A 13,299-nucleotide genomic window follows, 5' to 3' on the forward strand; every position below is an offset into this window, starting at 1 on the left:
TATGCCTGTTCCCCAATGAGGGACAGTGGGTCTTTCTAGGAACTGTTCTGCTATAGACATTTTTTGCATGTCTCTTGGTCACACATGCAAAGGCTGCTCTGGATGACAGCCCAACCTAAATTGTGGCCCAGGCTGGCTTCAAAGAGCTGGTCCTGGTCTTCTGGGAGACCCAGGTGCTTGAGCCAGAAAGCGTGTCAGCTGTGCTGCCATGGTACTCCAGCCCAGCGACTTTTTACAGTAGCAGAACTCTGACCAAAGGAAGCATATGTTGGTGTGTTCTGAGGCTCAAGCTCTTTTGGTGGTTTTAACCACTATTCTTTGATTAGCCCTCTTTTAAAGAACACATATACCAAAAAGAGAAATTGCATGTTTTCAACTTGTCAAGATGATGCCCCAGTTATTTACAAATTTGATCTCAAGCAAATTGATTCAGCTCTTCTCGGAGTTTGTGTTTCACCTTGATCATGTTCTTCCTGATATTCTCCCTCCAGCCAAAGGCTCACCAGTTCAGCATCAAGTCCTTCTCCAGCCCCACCCAGTGCAGCCATTGTACCTCCCTGATGGTCGGGCTGATCCGGCAGGGCTATGCCTGTGAGGGTGAGTGTTGGCCCGTGGGCCTAGGGCAGTGTATGCCCACACACTGTTCCTAGGCACCAGCCAGCCTGGGGGCACGATTCTTATGCAGGCAAACCAGTCTGAAGTAAAGTTTAATTTGTGTATTATTTGAGGGCAGGTTCTTTATTTTTATAAATGCTGAGTAAAGGTTTGCTGGAACCATGGATCCTTGCTGTTTTGAAAGCTCCAGGGCACTGCTGTGGCTGGCCTGGTTATCTATTAAGAATTACTACAGGGCGGCGCCTGTGGCTCAAGGAGTAGGGCGCCGGTCCCATATGCCAGAGGTGGCAGGTTCAAACCCATCCCCGGCCAAGAAAAAACAAAAAAAAAAAAAAAAAAGAATTACTACAAAGTACACCATCCATAGTTGCTCTAAAATTGGAGAGAAAAAAAACTGTAAATCTTCCATTATCAGATCATTTGGCAATAACCAAAACAATCTTGTCTCTGCTTCTAGTTATTATTAGTAGTATTTTTAAGGTTCTGTCCTATGCTCTTGCCCTGTGCTGGGATTTGAGGATATGGTCTTGTCTCCCTTGCTCAGCCCTTTCTGAGCCCCATTTCATAGACAGTAATAAGCCCAAGGTTGCCTGGTACTGACAGATAGTCCTGGGCCAGACCTGCTGGCTCTGAACACACAATCCTGTCATCCTGGCCACAGTGAGTAGGTAGAGATGCTCTGTAGAACAGCTTTTGTATTTATCTTCATCTTACATGAAAGCAGAAGCATTTTCTTTTGTTATTACAATTCCTACACATTTGGATTGGCTGCCAGAACCCCTGTGTATCATGTGACAACTGCCTTGCAGTCAACCGCAGGTGGTCCCCGGAAGGTGAATTGGGAACCCAGCCCTGTGAGATGAGGCTGCCAGTAGAGTGTTTGTGGTAATGCTTTATGCTAATGAGTCTCACTTTTCCTATAGATGCTCCCTTCTAAGCATGATATAAATTTATTCAGTACCAAAACTGAGCTTTTAAGTGAATTGTATTCTACAAATTATTTTTGCTTTCTTAGATATCTAGATTTTCTTGGTGATACATGGTGATTTTAAATTATGTCTTTAGGGCATGTGTTCTGCAGTGATTTCCACTTTGTTGGAAGCCATTTTTGAGGGTGGCATTCTTTCTCATTTCCAGTGTGTTCGTTTGCTTGCCATGTGTCCTGCAAAGACAGTGCTCCCCAGGTGTGCCCGATACCTCCTGAGCAGTCAAAAAGGCCTCTTGGCGTGGACGTGCAGCGGGGCATAGGAACAGCCTACAAAGGTTACGTCAAGGTAGGAGGACACAAGGAGCACAGCTTCCTGTTGCCCCAGGCATGTCTTCCCTGACACAGCGTAGTTCATCTTCCACTAGGTCAGCCCTCAGTGTCTTTGAGGTGTAATGACCAATAACCATGCCCAACTCCTCTCGAAAGCTGTCCTTCTGCTGCATGAAGTACCCCTGGGCCCACTCCTGGGAGGCCTCATCTCCTGGGAAATGAATTCGTCAGGCTGGTGTAGCTACTATGCTGAGTGACCCAGGGGTCCTGGGGATTCCACATAGCATCCTCCAGAGTTTCCCTCTCCCTGCCTCCTAGGATGAGCATCTGGCCAATGGGCAAAAAGTTCTAAAGCTTAAGTGTGTTGAAAACCACTTGCTTGGACTATCTCTTAAATGATAAAGCCTATCCAGATACAACATTGCAAGACATTGTGTGTTTGATATGAACACACCTGTTTGCTGAATTGTCCACCATAACGACTACATCACCTGTCAGACACAGAACTCTCCCCAGCTGTGGCCACCAGCCTGGGCAGGGGCACACAGCACTGTAGCTGTCTCTGGTGAACTGAGAGTCAGGCCACAGCTGTGACTGCATCTGATGGGGCCTGGTGGCCTCCACTGCCTACCGTTTGCATGTATTCTGACTGGCCTCCCTGGCCCATGGGAACATGGTCCCTGTTTGTCTACAGGTCCCAAAGCCCACCGGGGTGAAGAAAGGATGGCAACGGGCATATGCAGTTGTCTGTGACTGTAAGCTCTTCCTGTATGATCTGCCTGAAGGAAAGTCTACCCAGCCTGGGGTTGTCGCAAGCCAAGTCTTAGATCTCAGGTCTGTGTTTATGTGATACTCTTCTTGTTCTGTGAATTTTGACTTATTCATCTTTAGCCAAAATGATAGTTTATAGCTTGGAAATCTTTCTTCTTATTTATACCTTCACCTTAATTGCTTTACAGTTCCAAAAACAAATAAAAGCTTAGTTATGACTCAAAATGCATGCTATAAATTTTTCCTGCTTTAGATAGCTTTGCATTGAAAAATTTGCCTAATAGGCATTTATTCAACATATGAGAACTACATGCTCAAAAATAAGCAGAAAATATCCCAAAGAAAAATTGTGCAGCCTATGGTAATCAGTGCTATTCATTCATTTATTTATATTTAAAACCAGGAGCCAGGCATGGTGGCTCACGCCAGTAATCCTAACACTGGAGAGCCAAGGTGGGTAGATTGCTTAAGCTCAAGTGTTTGAGACTAGCCTGAGCAATAAGCGAGACCCTCCCATCTCTACTAAAAAAATTGAAAAGCCAGGCTCAGTGCCTGTAGCTCAGCGGCTAAGGGCGCCAGCCACATATACTGGAGCTGGAGGGTTCAAATCCAGCCCAGGCCTGCCAAACAATGACAGTTACAACCAAAAAATAGCCAGGTGTTATGGCAGTTACCCGTAGTTCCAGCTAGTTGGGAGGCTGAGGCAAGAGAATCACTGAAGCCCAAGAGTTGGAGGTTGCTGTGAGCTGTGACGCCATCACACTCTATCCAGGGTGACATAGTAAGACCCTGTCTCAAAAAAAGAAAAAAGTTAAAACACCAGCCAGGCATAGTGGTGTACACCTGTAGTCACAGCTACTTGAGAAGCTGAGGCAAGAGGATTGCTCAAGCCTAAGTGTTTGAGGTTGCTGTGAGCTATGACACCACGGTACTGAACCGAAATCACAGAATGAGACTGTGTCTTTAAAAAAAAAACAAAAAACATATATATATATATGTATGTGATATATATGTGTGCGTGTCCATAAAGTTCATGTGCGATTGACTGTGTTCAACTGTTTTAAATTGCACACAAACTTTATGTCCACCTTATATGTATATTTAAACCCAAAAAGCCTTTATTTATAGAGATGCACACAAAAGCTTTTGTGAGTGAAGTGCTTTAAAACATACAAGAAAGAAGTGGAGGGAGATAGCTTTCAAAAATAGATGGGGAAAGGAGAGTCCTTGCTTTTTAGATAACCTTGGTGAGTATTTTGGTATGTAAAAGAAGTCTGGAGCCAGGAGTTTTGTGTGGCCATAACCTTCACTGCATGGCACTGTCTCTCGCTATCCTCTTGGTAATAATGACATGTCCTGGTATCAGCTGTACAGAGAGGGTGGGGCCTCTTCCACCCCCAGGTTGATAGTCTCTGAGCCTTCATCTTCCATTTGTAAAATGTGGACAGGGCCGCATCACTGCCATGTAGAGAGTTGTTGTAAAGGTCAATGCATTGCTGGACAGGCAGTGCTGGGCAAGGGCCCTCCACGCAGAGCTGTGGCTATACCCTCTCTGTTGTCTCCATGTAATGAGTCTCCATGTAACGGCATGCCTGGATACTGTCAGCCACTCCAAGTGTCACATAGGACAGCCCCTGCCACAGGCATCGTGACCATGGTCAGCACCTGCTCCGGGCTTGGGCCCATACTGGGGAGTCAGTCTCAGCATTTGTTCTTGAGGGCAGGGCTGCCTTGGAGGTGCCCTGAGGATGGCAGGGGTATATCTGTATCCTTTGCAGCATTCAGTTTTCGTGTGCCTCACTGTGCACACTTGAGCTCCTGGACTGGGAGGTGGACAAACATTTGGCCTGAGGTTGTGTAATGAGCACTGTCTGAAGGCAGAGCATGGCCTGTGCTGGATGCGGAGCCCAGTGTTGGAAGCCGTATTGGAGATAGCACAGTCATACTCACCTTTACATGTCTTGCCCTCTTCTTTACAAGTGTCAGGTAATAGCCTAAGCGGGATTTAGAACTAGAACAATCTGACATACACCAGCAGGGCTTGGCACCCATACTTCCCTGACCATTGAAATACCTGCAGGGATCTCAGGTGGTGTGTTGGCTTGTCAATGTGAGTCTTTTCTCAGCCAGGTAAAGGCAAGGGGCCTGGTTTTGTTGTAGAATGTAAATGGTGGAAGTACCCTTTTCTGCTGAGTTGTGACAGATCAGGACAGCCTATGTGTGTCCCTCCCAAGATGGTGAATGTTTCTTTCTTCCCAGAGATGAAGAGTTCTCAGTGAGCTCAGTCTTGGCCTCTGATGTCATCCATGCCACACGCCGAGATGTCCCGTGTATATTCAGGGTATGTATTATTTTGTTTGCTCTTTTCTATTTATCAGAGACTATTTCATTAATCATTAGAAAGGAAAAAAATCACATGGTTAAATACAGCAATTCTTCTGCACATTTCACTACACCCCAGCATGGCTCAGCCTTCCTGGCGGCCTCGGGTCCTTGTGCATGTCCCACCTCCTGTGCCTCATGTTGGGGAGCCTTCTCCAGCTTCTTCCCAGGCACCTCTCTTTACCACCCCCATCCTACATTCGAAACTTCTGCCCCTTGGTCTGTACTTAGTCACTTTAGCCTCAGCATACTTCCCCCTCAAAGCAGCTTCAGGTAGATTACACATGGAACATGCTGCTTTCACGTTCCTCCTCAGCACCTCTCGCTTCTAACTGGCGTAAAACTGGAAAAAATAAGTAGGCTTCCATGTCAGCATTTTTGTTGGCTGAGCTAATGAGCCTTCACCGAATTAATGTTAGATATTGTGGCATTATGAAGTTTCTAGAAGACTGTGGGTCAGGTAAAGGAAGCTCCCCCCCTCCGCCCCCGAAACCCTCCCTCCATGGGAATTGTTATAAACCCAGTAAAATTGGTTGACTACAAAACTACATCTATGAATCCTTTTTTTACTAAATTAACATCTCTATTCAGAAACAATCTCTTGTGTACAGTACATCATTTGGTAGCAACTAAAGCAATCCAGGTTCCTAATTAAGTGCTAGGGAATGCTCACAGGGAAGCATGATTTGAGTGAGAGTACTTTTGTTTGAGGTCCTATTCTCTTTTCCCTGGACATATTCTGAGAATACTTTGTATTTATTTATTTTTATTTTTATTTGAGATAGAGTCTCACTTGGTCACCCTGGGTAGAGTGCTGTGGCATCATCATAGCTCGCAGCAACTTCAAACTCTTGGATTCAGGGGATCCTCTTTCCTCTACCTTCCTGTACCACCTAGGACTACAGGTGCTTGCCACAACACCTGGCTAGGTTTCTTTTGTTTAGTAGAGTCAGGGTCTCTCTCTTTGCTCAGGCTGGTCTCAAGTGCCTGAGCTCAGGCAGTCTACCCACCTCAGTCTCCTAAAGTGCTAGGATTATAGTTGTGAGCCACCATGCCCAGCATGAGAATCTATTTTTAATAAGATTGTTTTAAAAAGTAAATTTTTTTAATGGGCAGTTACATCATAGTTTTGGCAAGAACAGAATTAACTAAAATCTGACCAGGAAGGCACTTCACAGATCTATTTTTAACTCTGCCCCATTCCTGTTTGCTGCTAAGAGACTCCATGAACAGAGCCCCTCATGACCTTTGCTGGGCAAGGAGGACACAGAACAGAGGTGCTCTGCCCTGGAATCCAAATGCTCCTTGTCATTCCTAAATTTCTTTTTTGGTTGAGACAGAGTTCTACCCTATGCTCTGCGCAGAGTGCAATGGCATCGTGGCTCACTGCAACCTCAGACTTGGGCTGTGAGCATCCTGCTGCCTCAGCCTCCAAAGCCACTGGCATTATAGGTGCTTGTTTGGGAGCCCAGCTGGGTTTTGCCTTTATTTTCATGAGTTGGGGTCTCACTCTCGCTCAGACAAGCCTTGAATTCCTGAGCTCAAGCAATCCTCCCACAGTGCCAGGATTACAGGCGTGAGCCACAACACCCGGCCATTCCTGTAATTTTTTTACCTCTAGTGCTAAACAGATATGAGCCAGGGCAGGGCATTTGGTGTGGTTTGGTTGTCTTATGGCTCTTCTCTGTTTTTGTCTGTTTCGTTTTCTATCATGAAGGTGACAGCCTCTCTCTTAGGTGCACCTTCTAAGACCAGCTCACTGCTCATTCTGACAGAAAATGAGAATGAAAAGAGGAAGTGGGTTGGCATTCTAGAAGGACTCCAGTCTATCCTCCATAAAAACCGACTGAGGAATCAGATTGTGCATGTTCCACAGGAAGCCTATGACAGCACGCTGCCTCTTATCAAGGCCATCCTGACAGCTGCCATTGTGGGTATGTCCCAAATGCTTTGTCCTAAATGTTTGGAACCCAGTGGTTAGGCTCTGAATTGCTCTGAAAAAAAAAAAAAAAAACAGAACAATTCAAATGATGCTATGATGCCCCATCTGAACATTCAAACAGATTAAGACCACAGTTGTTTTGTGGTATTTGAACCTGGAAGTAGTTTCTTCATACATTTTAAGAAGCAGACCCCTCAAAATACACCCAAATCAACACAGTCTGCAGTCAGCCTTGTAGAACCCACATGTACAGGAAGTTGTGTTTTGTTGATAAAAATCCATGTGTAAGTGGAGCCTCATGGTTTGAACCTGTGTTGTTTGAGAGTTGCCTGTGCTCACTTTATTTATATTGTTCTTATCCGCGACCCCTCCACAGATGGAGACAGGATTGCAGTTGGCTTAGAAGAAGGGCTGTATGTCATAGAGGTCACCCGAGATGGTGAGTGAGTAGAGTGGGCTAATGTCTACCCTGGGGTATCTCAGGTACAGCCTCGCCACTACAGGTGGGCACAGAGTCAGCAGCAGGACATTCCTAGAGTTAACATGAAATTCACCTGATGCATAAGTTAAGCCACCATGTCTGAGAACACAAAGAGAGAGGCAGACAGCTGAGTAAAATAACATGCAGCAGACACAGCAGGTGCTCAGCAGTGTCTCTGGCGTGAGCACTGGTGCTTCAGTGTGTGACTGTCACCAAATGTATGGTGATGCAGTGCAACGTTACTCACCACATCCATCTCCTCTCTTCAAGGAGAGGATAGGGTAGGAGCCGAGGATCAGGGAAAGCCCCCCAGGAGGAGGCATGAGTCCTGGATGTACCGTGGCTTCACTTGAGGTAAATTTTAGTTCCTTTGCTTCACTTTTAGACAATTCAGTCTTCCTAGCAAAGAAAGGCAGAAGTATCTTTGCCCTTCCCCACTTCACAGCTGCAGAGTCTAGGAATAGAAACATCAGGAGACTGTGACTGGCCCTGGGCCCTGAGCAGGGTCTCTGGGGCACATTCCCCAGGGATAAGGCAATGTTTCATGTAAGCTGCTGGCCCTTCCTGATAAACCTGGGTGTCTCAACATGTGGGTGCCATGGAGCAACAAGGGTGAGTCCAGGAGCCAGATGTGGCTGTAGCCAGCCCAGGGTGGTTTAGTCCTTCAGAGTCCATACCAAGGGCTCTGGCTCAGGGAGCGCTGAGTGGAGATCCTAAGCCAGTTAGGGTATTGGGTTTATTTGGAGGCCATATGATGGCAGCACTAAGGATCCCCAGTGAGGTTGGAGATGGCTCTTTGCTCCCACTTGTAACCCAAGGGTTTTTTGGTTCAAGGATGAGCTGGAATGAGGTCTATCCAGTCCACCCTACAGGGCCTTACTGCACTCAGGGATGACATGCAGCCAAGGAGGAAGTGTTTTCCAGTTAGACCCCTGGTCCACTGACAGTGTGTACATGAGTCCGAACAGATACAGGCTGAGGTGCATTAGAACAATGAACCAATGGGAGCTTCAGAGTGAGAGGGTTGTGTGAGGCCAGTGCCAACTGCTATGTATATATTAGAGGCAGACTTTATAGAGAGCCATCAAGCACTCACTCTGGGTAAAATGCGCTCAGGCTAAAGGCATGGGAAGGGAACTGACAGGGTGGGTCCTGGGAGCATTCAGCTGCCTTGAGATGTTGATGTTCTTTGTCCTTGTTGCAGTGATCGTCCGTGCTGCTGACTGTAAGAAAGTATACCAGATTGAGCTTGCTCCCAAAGAGAAAATTATAGTCCTCCTCTGTGGCCGGAACCACCATGTCCATCTCTGTCCATGGTCGTCCTTTGATGGAGCAGAAGGCAACTTTGATATCAAGCTTCCAGAAACAAAAGGCTGCCAGCTCATTGCAACTGCAACGCTGAAGAAGAGCTCTTCAACCTGCCTATTTGTAGCAGTGAAACGGCTGATCCTTTGCTACGAGATTCAGAGAACTAAACCTTTCCACAGAAAATTCAATGAAATTGTGGCCCCTGGAAACGTCCAGTGGATGGCCGTGTTCAAGGACAAGCTCTGTGTTGGCTACCCTTCTGGGTTCTCTCTGTTGAGCATCCAGGGAGATGGGCAGTCTCTAAACCTGGTAAATCCCAATGACCCCTCGCTTACGTTCCTCTCACAACAGTCTTTTGATGCCCTTTGTGCTGTGGAGCTCAAAAGTGAGGAGTACCTGCTTTGCTTCAGCCACATGGGATTGTACGTGGACCCGCAAGGCCGGAGGTCACGCACGCAGGAGCTCATGTGGCCTGCGGCTCCTGTCGCCTGTAGTATGTATATGTTTTTCTGTTGCATATCCCTGTTGCTGCTTTCCACATCAACAGTTGGCATGTGTCCTATTTTGCTTTGGTTCGTCTTCCAGTTCCCTTAGTTGAGTAGGCACAGAAACATCAGAAGTGGGCTCTGCGGTTTCCCATGGTAGAAAATGAGGTCCAAACAGCTCATCTCAGACCAGCAGTGGGAGGGCTTGGCAAGTGAGTCATGAGCTTCCCCTCATGAGCAAGCTCCCCACTGCTCTTTGCCCCTCTCTTTAGCTCACAGGGCTCATCCTTCCAGGGGCCCCTCAGCAGAAGACCCTAACAGTGGGCATAGGCCCCTGGGCAAAAGGGCTGGGTAAATGGATGCAGGGGCATGGTGTTTATTCCCTTTCAAAAAGGCCTTGTATATGAACAGATAAAATGAGTCGAAGCTTTTTGATAGCCAGAAACAGTTCAACTCCCATGTCTAAGTTTCAGTCCCTCTTAGGACAGCTGTTCTTTGAAAGTGGTGAAAGTTGTTCTGGAAAAGAGTTTAGTTATTAATTTGCTTAGTTTTAAGTGATTTTTCCATGTGAGTGGTAGCCCTCGTGAAATTCGGAAGCCTTGATTTGCCTGGGAAGTAATAAAGGCCGGAAAGCTTGGTGAGCTGGGCTTGATGGGTGGGTACTTCCTGCCTGGCCTGCTGTCTGATCACTTTTAAGAAACCTTAAAGGTTGAGATTCTTCTGTTTGATGTATCACGGTAGCCTGCATCAACAGGTCAAGATAAAGCAGAGAATCATGTTAGACTAGCCAGCAGGCACATGTTAATTTTGAAGTAGGAGCAGATGGGAGTAAATGGGGGGTGGGAGGCGTGATGTCATGTTTTTCCTTGATTGACTAAAGCTAAAACCTTTGGTCTGCCTCATTGCCGTACTTGCCAAGCTAACAGCACAACCAGGGGCATCAGGACCAGATACCTAGGCCTGTGAGGGAAACTTCCAGCTTTGGCTCACAAAGGCTTGACTGCAGTATGTCCTGATGGTTACTGGGAGGCCAAGGCCCCTGCAGATGTACCAGTGGGTGGGGGTCAGGCCCGAGGCCTGGAGTGGTGTGTACAGGAAAGTGGTTAGCCCCACTGCCTCAGGACCCCTTATCCTGGCCTCTTCCTATCACATGTATCCTCTCTATGGCAGCCAGCACAGGGGTCAAAACCACATAGGATTCCTGTTTGTTGGGTCCTTACCTCTAGCACTGTAAGTTTTTGTAAAGTTCAATGTCAAAAGGGATCCAAGTTGCTGTGATGTTTTGTTTTGTTTTGTTTTGTTTAGAGACAGAATCTTATTTTGTCGCCCTCGGTAGAGTGCTGTGGCATCATAGCTTACAGCAACCTCAAACTCTTGGTCTCAAGTGATTCTCTTGCCTTAGCCTCCCAAGTAGCTGGGGCTACAAGCTCCCGCCACAATGCCTGGCTATTTTTAGAGACAGGGTCTCGATTTTGCTCACGCTGGTTTCAAACTCCTGCACTCAAGTGATCCACCTGCCTCAGCCTCCCAGAGTGCTAGAATTACAGGCGTGAGACACTGTGCCAGGCCCACTGGCATGTTTCTGTAATACAGGCCGTGTGACCAGCATGGAGACCTGAGGTTCTTGAGTCCTCCACCTTTGTGGGTCTCCTTTTTTCTCTCCCCCCAGACTCAGTACAAATGCTGGATCAATTTTAGAGCTGGCAGGAAAAAATTAAGTAATTTTTATCATGGGGAACTGCTCTCTCTGAACCCAGTGGTTAGTACCTTATATCTGTGGCCTCATCTACCTCTCCTTATCCCTTAGGGCAAGTGTCATCATCCTCCTATAGAAGAAACTGAGAGACACAGAGCTCAGCGTGACCTGCATAAGCCACATATCAAATCAGTCAGACTCCAAAGCTTATATTCTTTCCACTATAATATCTTCTTAGTTGAAATTTTCCTTTAATCAGGACATCTCAGTTTATCACTTTATCCTCAAATTAGTTTGCTTCCTGGTCCTTGCAGATAAAACCCCAAATATTCTGCAAGTAACACGGGCTTTCCTCAGAAGTTCCCTGTGCATGTATGGTCCTCTGAATATTAACTTAGGGTCTACTTTTGCACCTGGGACTCAAAAAGAGAATCTCATGAGGGTATCTGAAATTTCTTTTCTTTTTTGAGACAGAGTCGCCGCAGCGGCACCTGTGCCTCCAAGGGGTCCCTCCATATGCCGGAGGTGACCCAGCTCGGGCCAAAAACTGCAAATAAATGAATAAATAAATAAATAATCAGCTTTATTGAGTCTCAGTCTGTCACCCTGAGTAGCTCACAGCAACCTCCAACTCTTGGGCTTAAGCGATTCTCTTGCCTCAGCTTCCCAAGTAGTTGGGACTACAGGCGCCCTCCACAATGCCCAGCTGTTTTTGGTTGTAGTTGTCATCGTTTTGGTGGCCCCAGGCTGGATTCGAACCCGCCAGTTTTGGCGTATGTGGCTGGCACCTTAGCCACTTGAGCTACAGGCACAGAGCCTGAAATGTCATTTTTAAGTCAGTTTGGTGACTAGTTCCAGCATTTTTGTTTACTTCCCAAACTGTTTGGTTTTCTTTTTTGTATTAAAAAGGACTGATGGCTCGGCGCCTGTGGCTCAAGTGGCTAAGGCGCCAGCCACATACACCTGAGCTGGCGGGTTCGAATCCAGCCTGGGCCTGCCAAACAACAATGACAGTTGCAACCAACAAATAGCCGAGCGTTGTGGTGGGCACCTGTAGTCCCAGCTACTTGGGAGGCAGAGGCAAGAGAATCGCTTGAGCCCATGAGTTGGAGGTTGCTGTGAGCTGTGATACCACAGCATTCTACCCAGGGAGACAGCTTGAGCTCTGTCTCAAAAAAAAAAAAGGACTGATATGTAGCCTGTTTAGAATCTGTAGTGGAGGGCAGCGCCTGTGGCTCAGTCGGTGAGGCGCCGGCCCCATGTACCGAGGGTGGCGGGTTCAAACCCGGCCCCGGCCAAACTGCAACCAAAAAATAGCTGGGTGTTGTGGCGGGCACCTGTAGTCCCAGCTACTCGGGAGGCTGAGGCAAGAGAATCGCTTAAGCCCAGGATTTGGAGGTTGCTGTGAGCTGTGTGAGGCCACGGCACTCTACCGAGGGCCATAAAGTAAGACTCTGTCTCTACAAAAAAAAAAAAAGAAGAAGAAAAAAAAAGAATCTGTAGTGGAATTAGCAGAAGTTTTTAAAAAGTGCATTTTCAGCTAGTGAAGTATGACAGGATACAGATTAACTTTCACCCTGGAGATTAGAAGAGCCAGGAACAAGAGCTAACCTGGAGCTCTCTTAGATTGTGTGGTCTCCACCTTCCAGCTCTGTGTTTCTTCAAGGAGGTCCAGGAGCCACGCCGGGGTGAGGTTGTGTGTGTGACAACAGTGAGCATGCATCCTTAGCAGGATGGCTGGAGGAGGGGAGCTATACTGCCCCTTTCTGTCTGGCAAGTAGTGCAGCTGTGTTGTATTGCTATTCTAAATGTGGGAAAGTCCCCTTAAACTTCACATGCCAAATGGTTCAATGGTCCTGCTCTCACACCTTGGGCACTAGAGCAACTTTCTGTTGTAACCCGACAGCTACCAGTAGTCACAACAAAGGGGAAGAGGAAGATAGCACAAACCACGGTATTTCCTGAAGGAAAATGATTCTCACTTTGTGTGTTCACATCAGCCTTTGAAAGGGATACCTACCACATTCTGAAAGGACTGTGTCATACAGGGAAGTCTGATAGCCTTAGACTAGTGGGGTGAACTCTCTGCTCTGAACTCAGCAGTGGTTTTTGTGTGGAGGTTTTAAATACCTACCTTGAAAAATGTACCTTGGCATCTCTTATAGAAGGAATTAGCCTCAAAACACTGGGTAGTTGGCCTTTACCTGCATCTCAAATATGCTGAGCCTGAATTAATAACCTTTTGCAATAATCTTGTCTGATATAAGCCAAATGAAAAGGCAGACTTTTTAAAGTCACCTTCACTGTCTGTACTGTGGTATTTAAAATGTTACTTAGAGTGGTAGTGAGGCAGGTAGGTAT

At 46.8% G+C, this 13,299-nt stretch overlaps 1 protein-coding gene across 4 annotated transcripts in view; it reads left to right on the plus strand.

Moving 5' to 3' along the window:
* Window positions 1-13,299, plus strand: part of CDC42BPB (CDC42 binding protein kinase beta) — a 161,894-nt gene that overhangs the window by 139,678 nt on the left and 8,917 nt on the right. For 3 of the 4 annotated variants that reach the window (XM_053601238.1, XM_053601240.1, XM_053601239.1), the window contains exons 24-30: window positions 492-597; window positions 1,753-1,889; window positions 2,568-2,707; window positions 4,904-4,985; window positions 6,744-6,960; window positions 7,345-7,407; window positions 8,654-9,250. In XM_053601238.1, coding sequence (XP_053457213.1) covers window positions 492-597; window positions 1,753-1,889; window positions 2,568-2,707; window positions 4,904-4,985; window positions 6,744-6,960; window positions 7,345-7,407; window positions 8,654-9,250 — 1,342 coding nt within the window. The remainder of the gene's footprint in view (window positions 1-491; window positions 598-1,752; window positions 1,890-2,567; window positions 2,708-4,903; window positions 4,986-6,743; window positions 6,961-7,344; window positions 7,408-8,653; window positions 9,251-13,299) is intronic. The other variant, XM_053601241.1, reaches the window with a different exon arrangement.

Source organism: Nycticebus coucang, chromosome 9 (genome assembly GCF_027406575.1).
Source record: "Nycticebus coucang isolate mNycCou1 chromosome 9, mNycCou1.pri, whole genome shotgun sequence".
Lineage (NCBI taxonomy): Eukaryota > Metazoa > Chordata > Mammalia > Primates > Lorisidae > Nycticebus > Nycticebus coucang.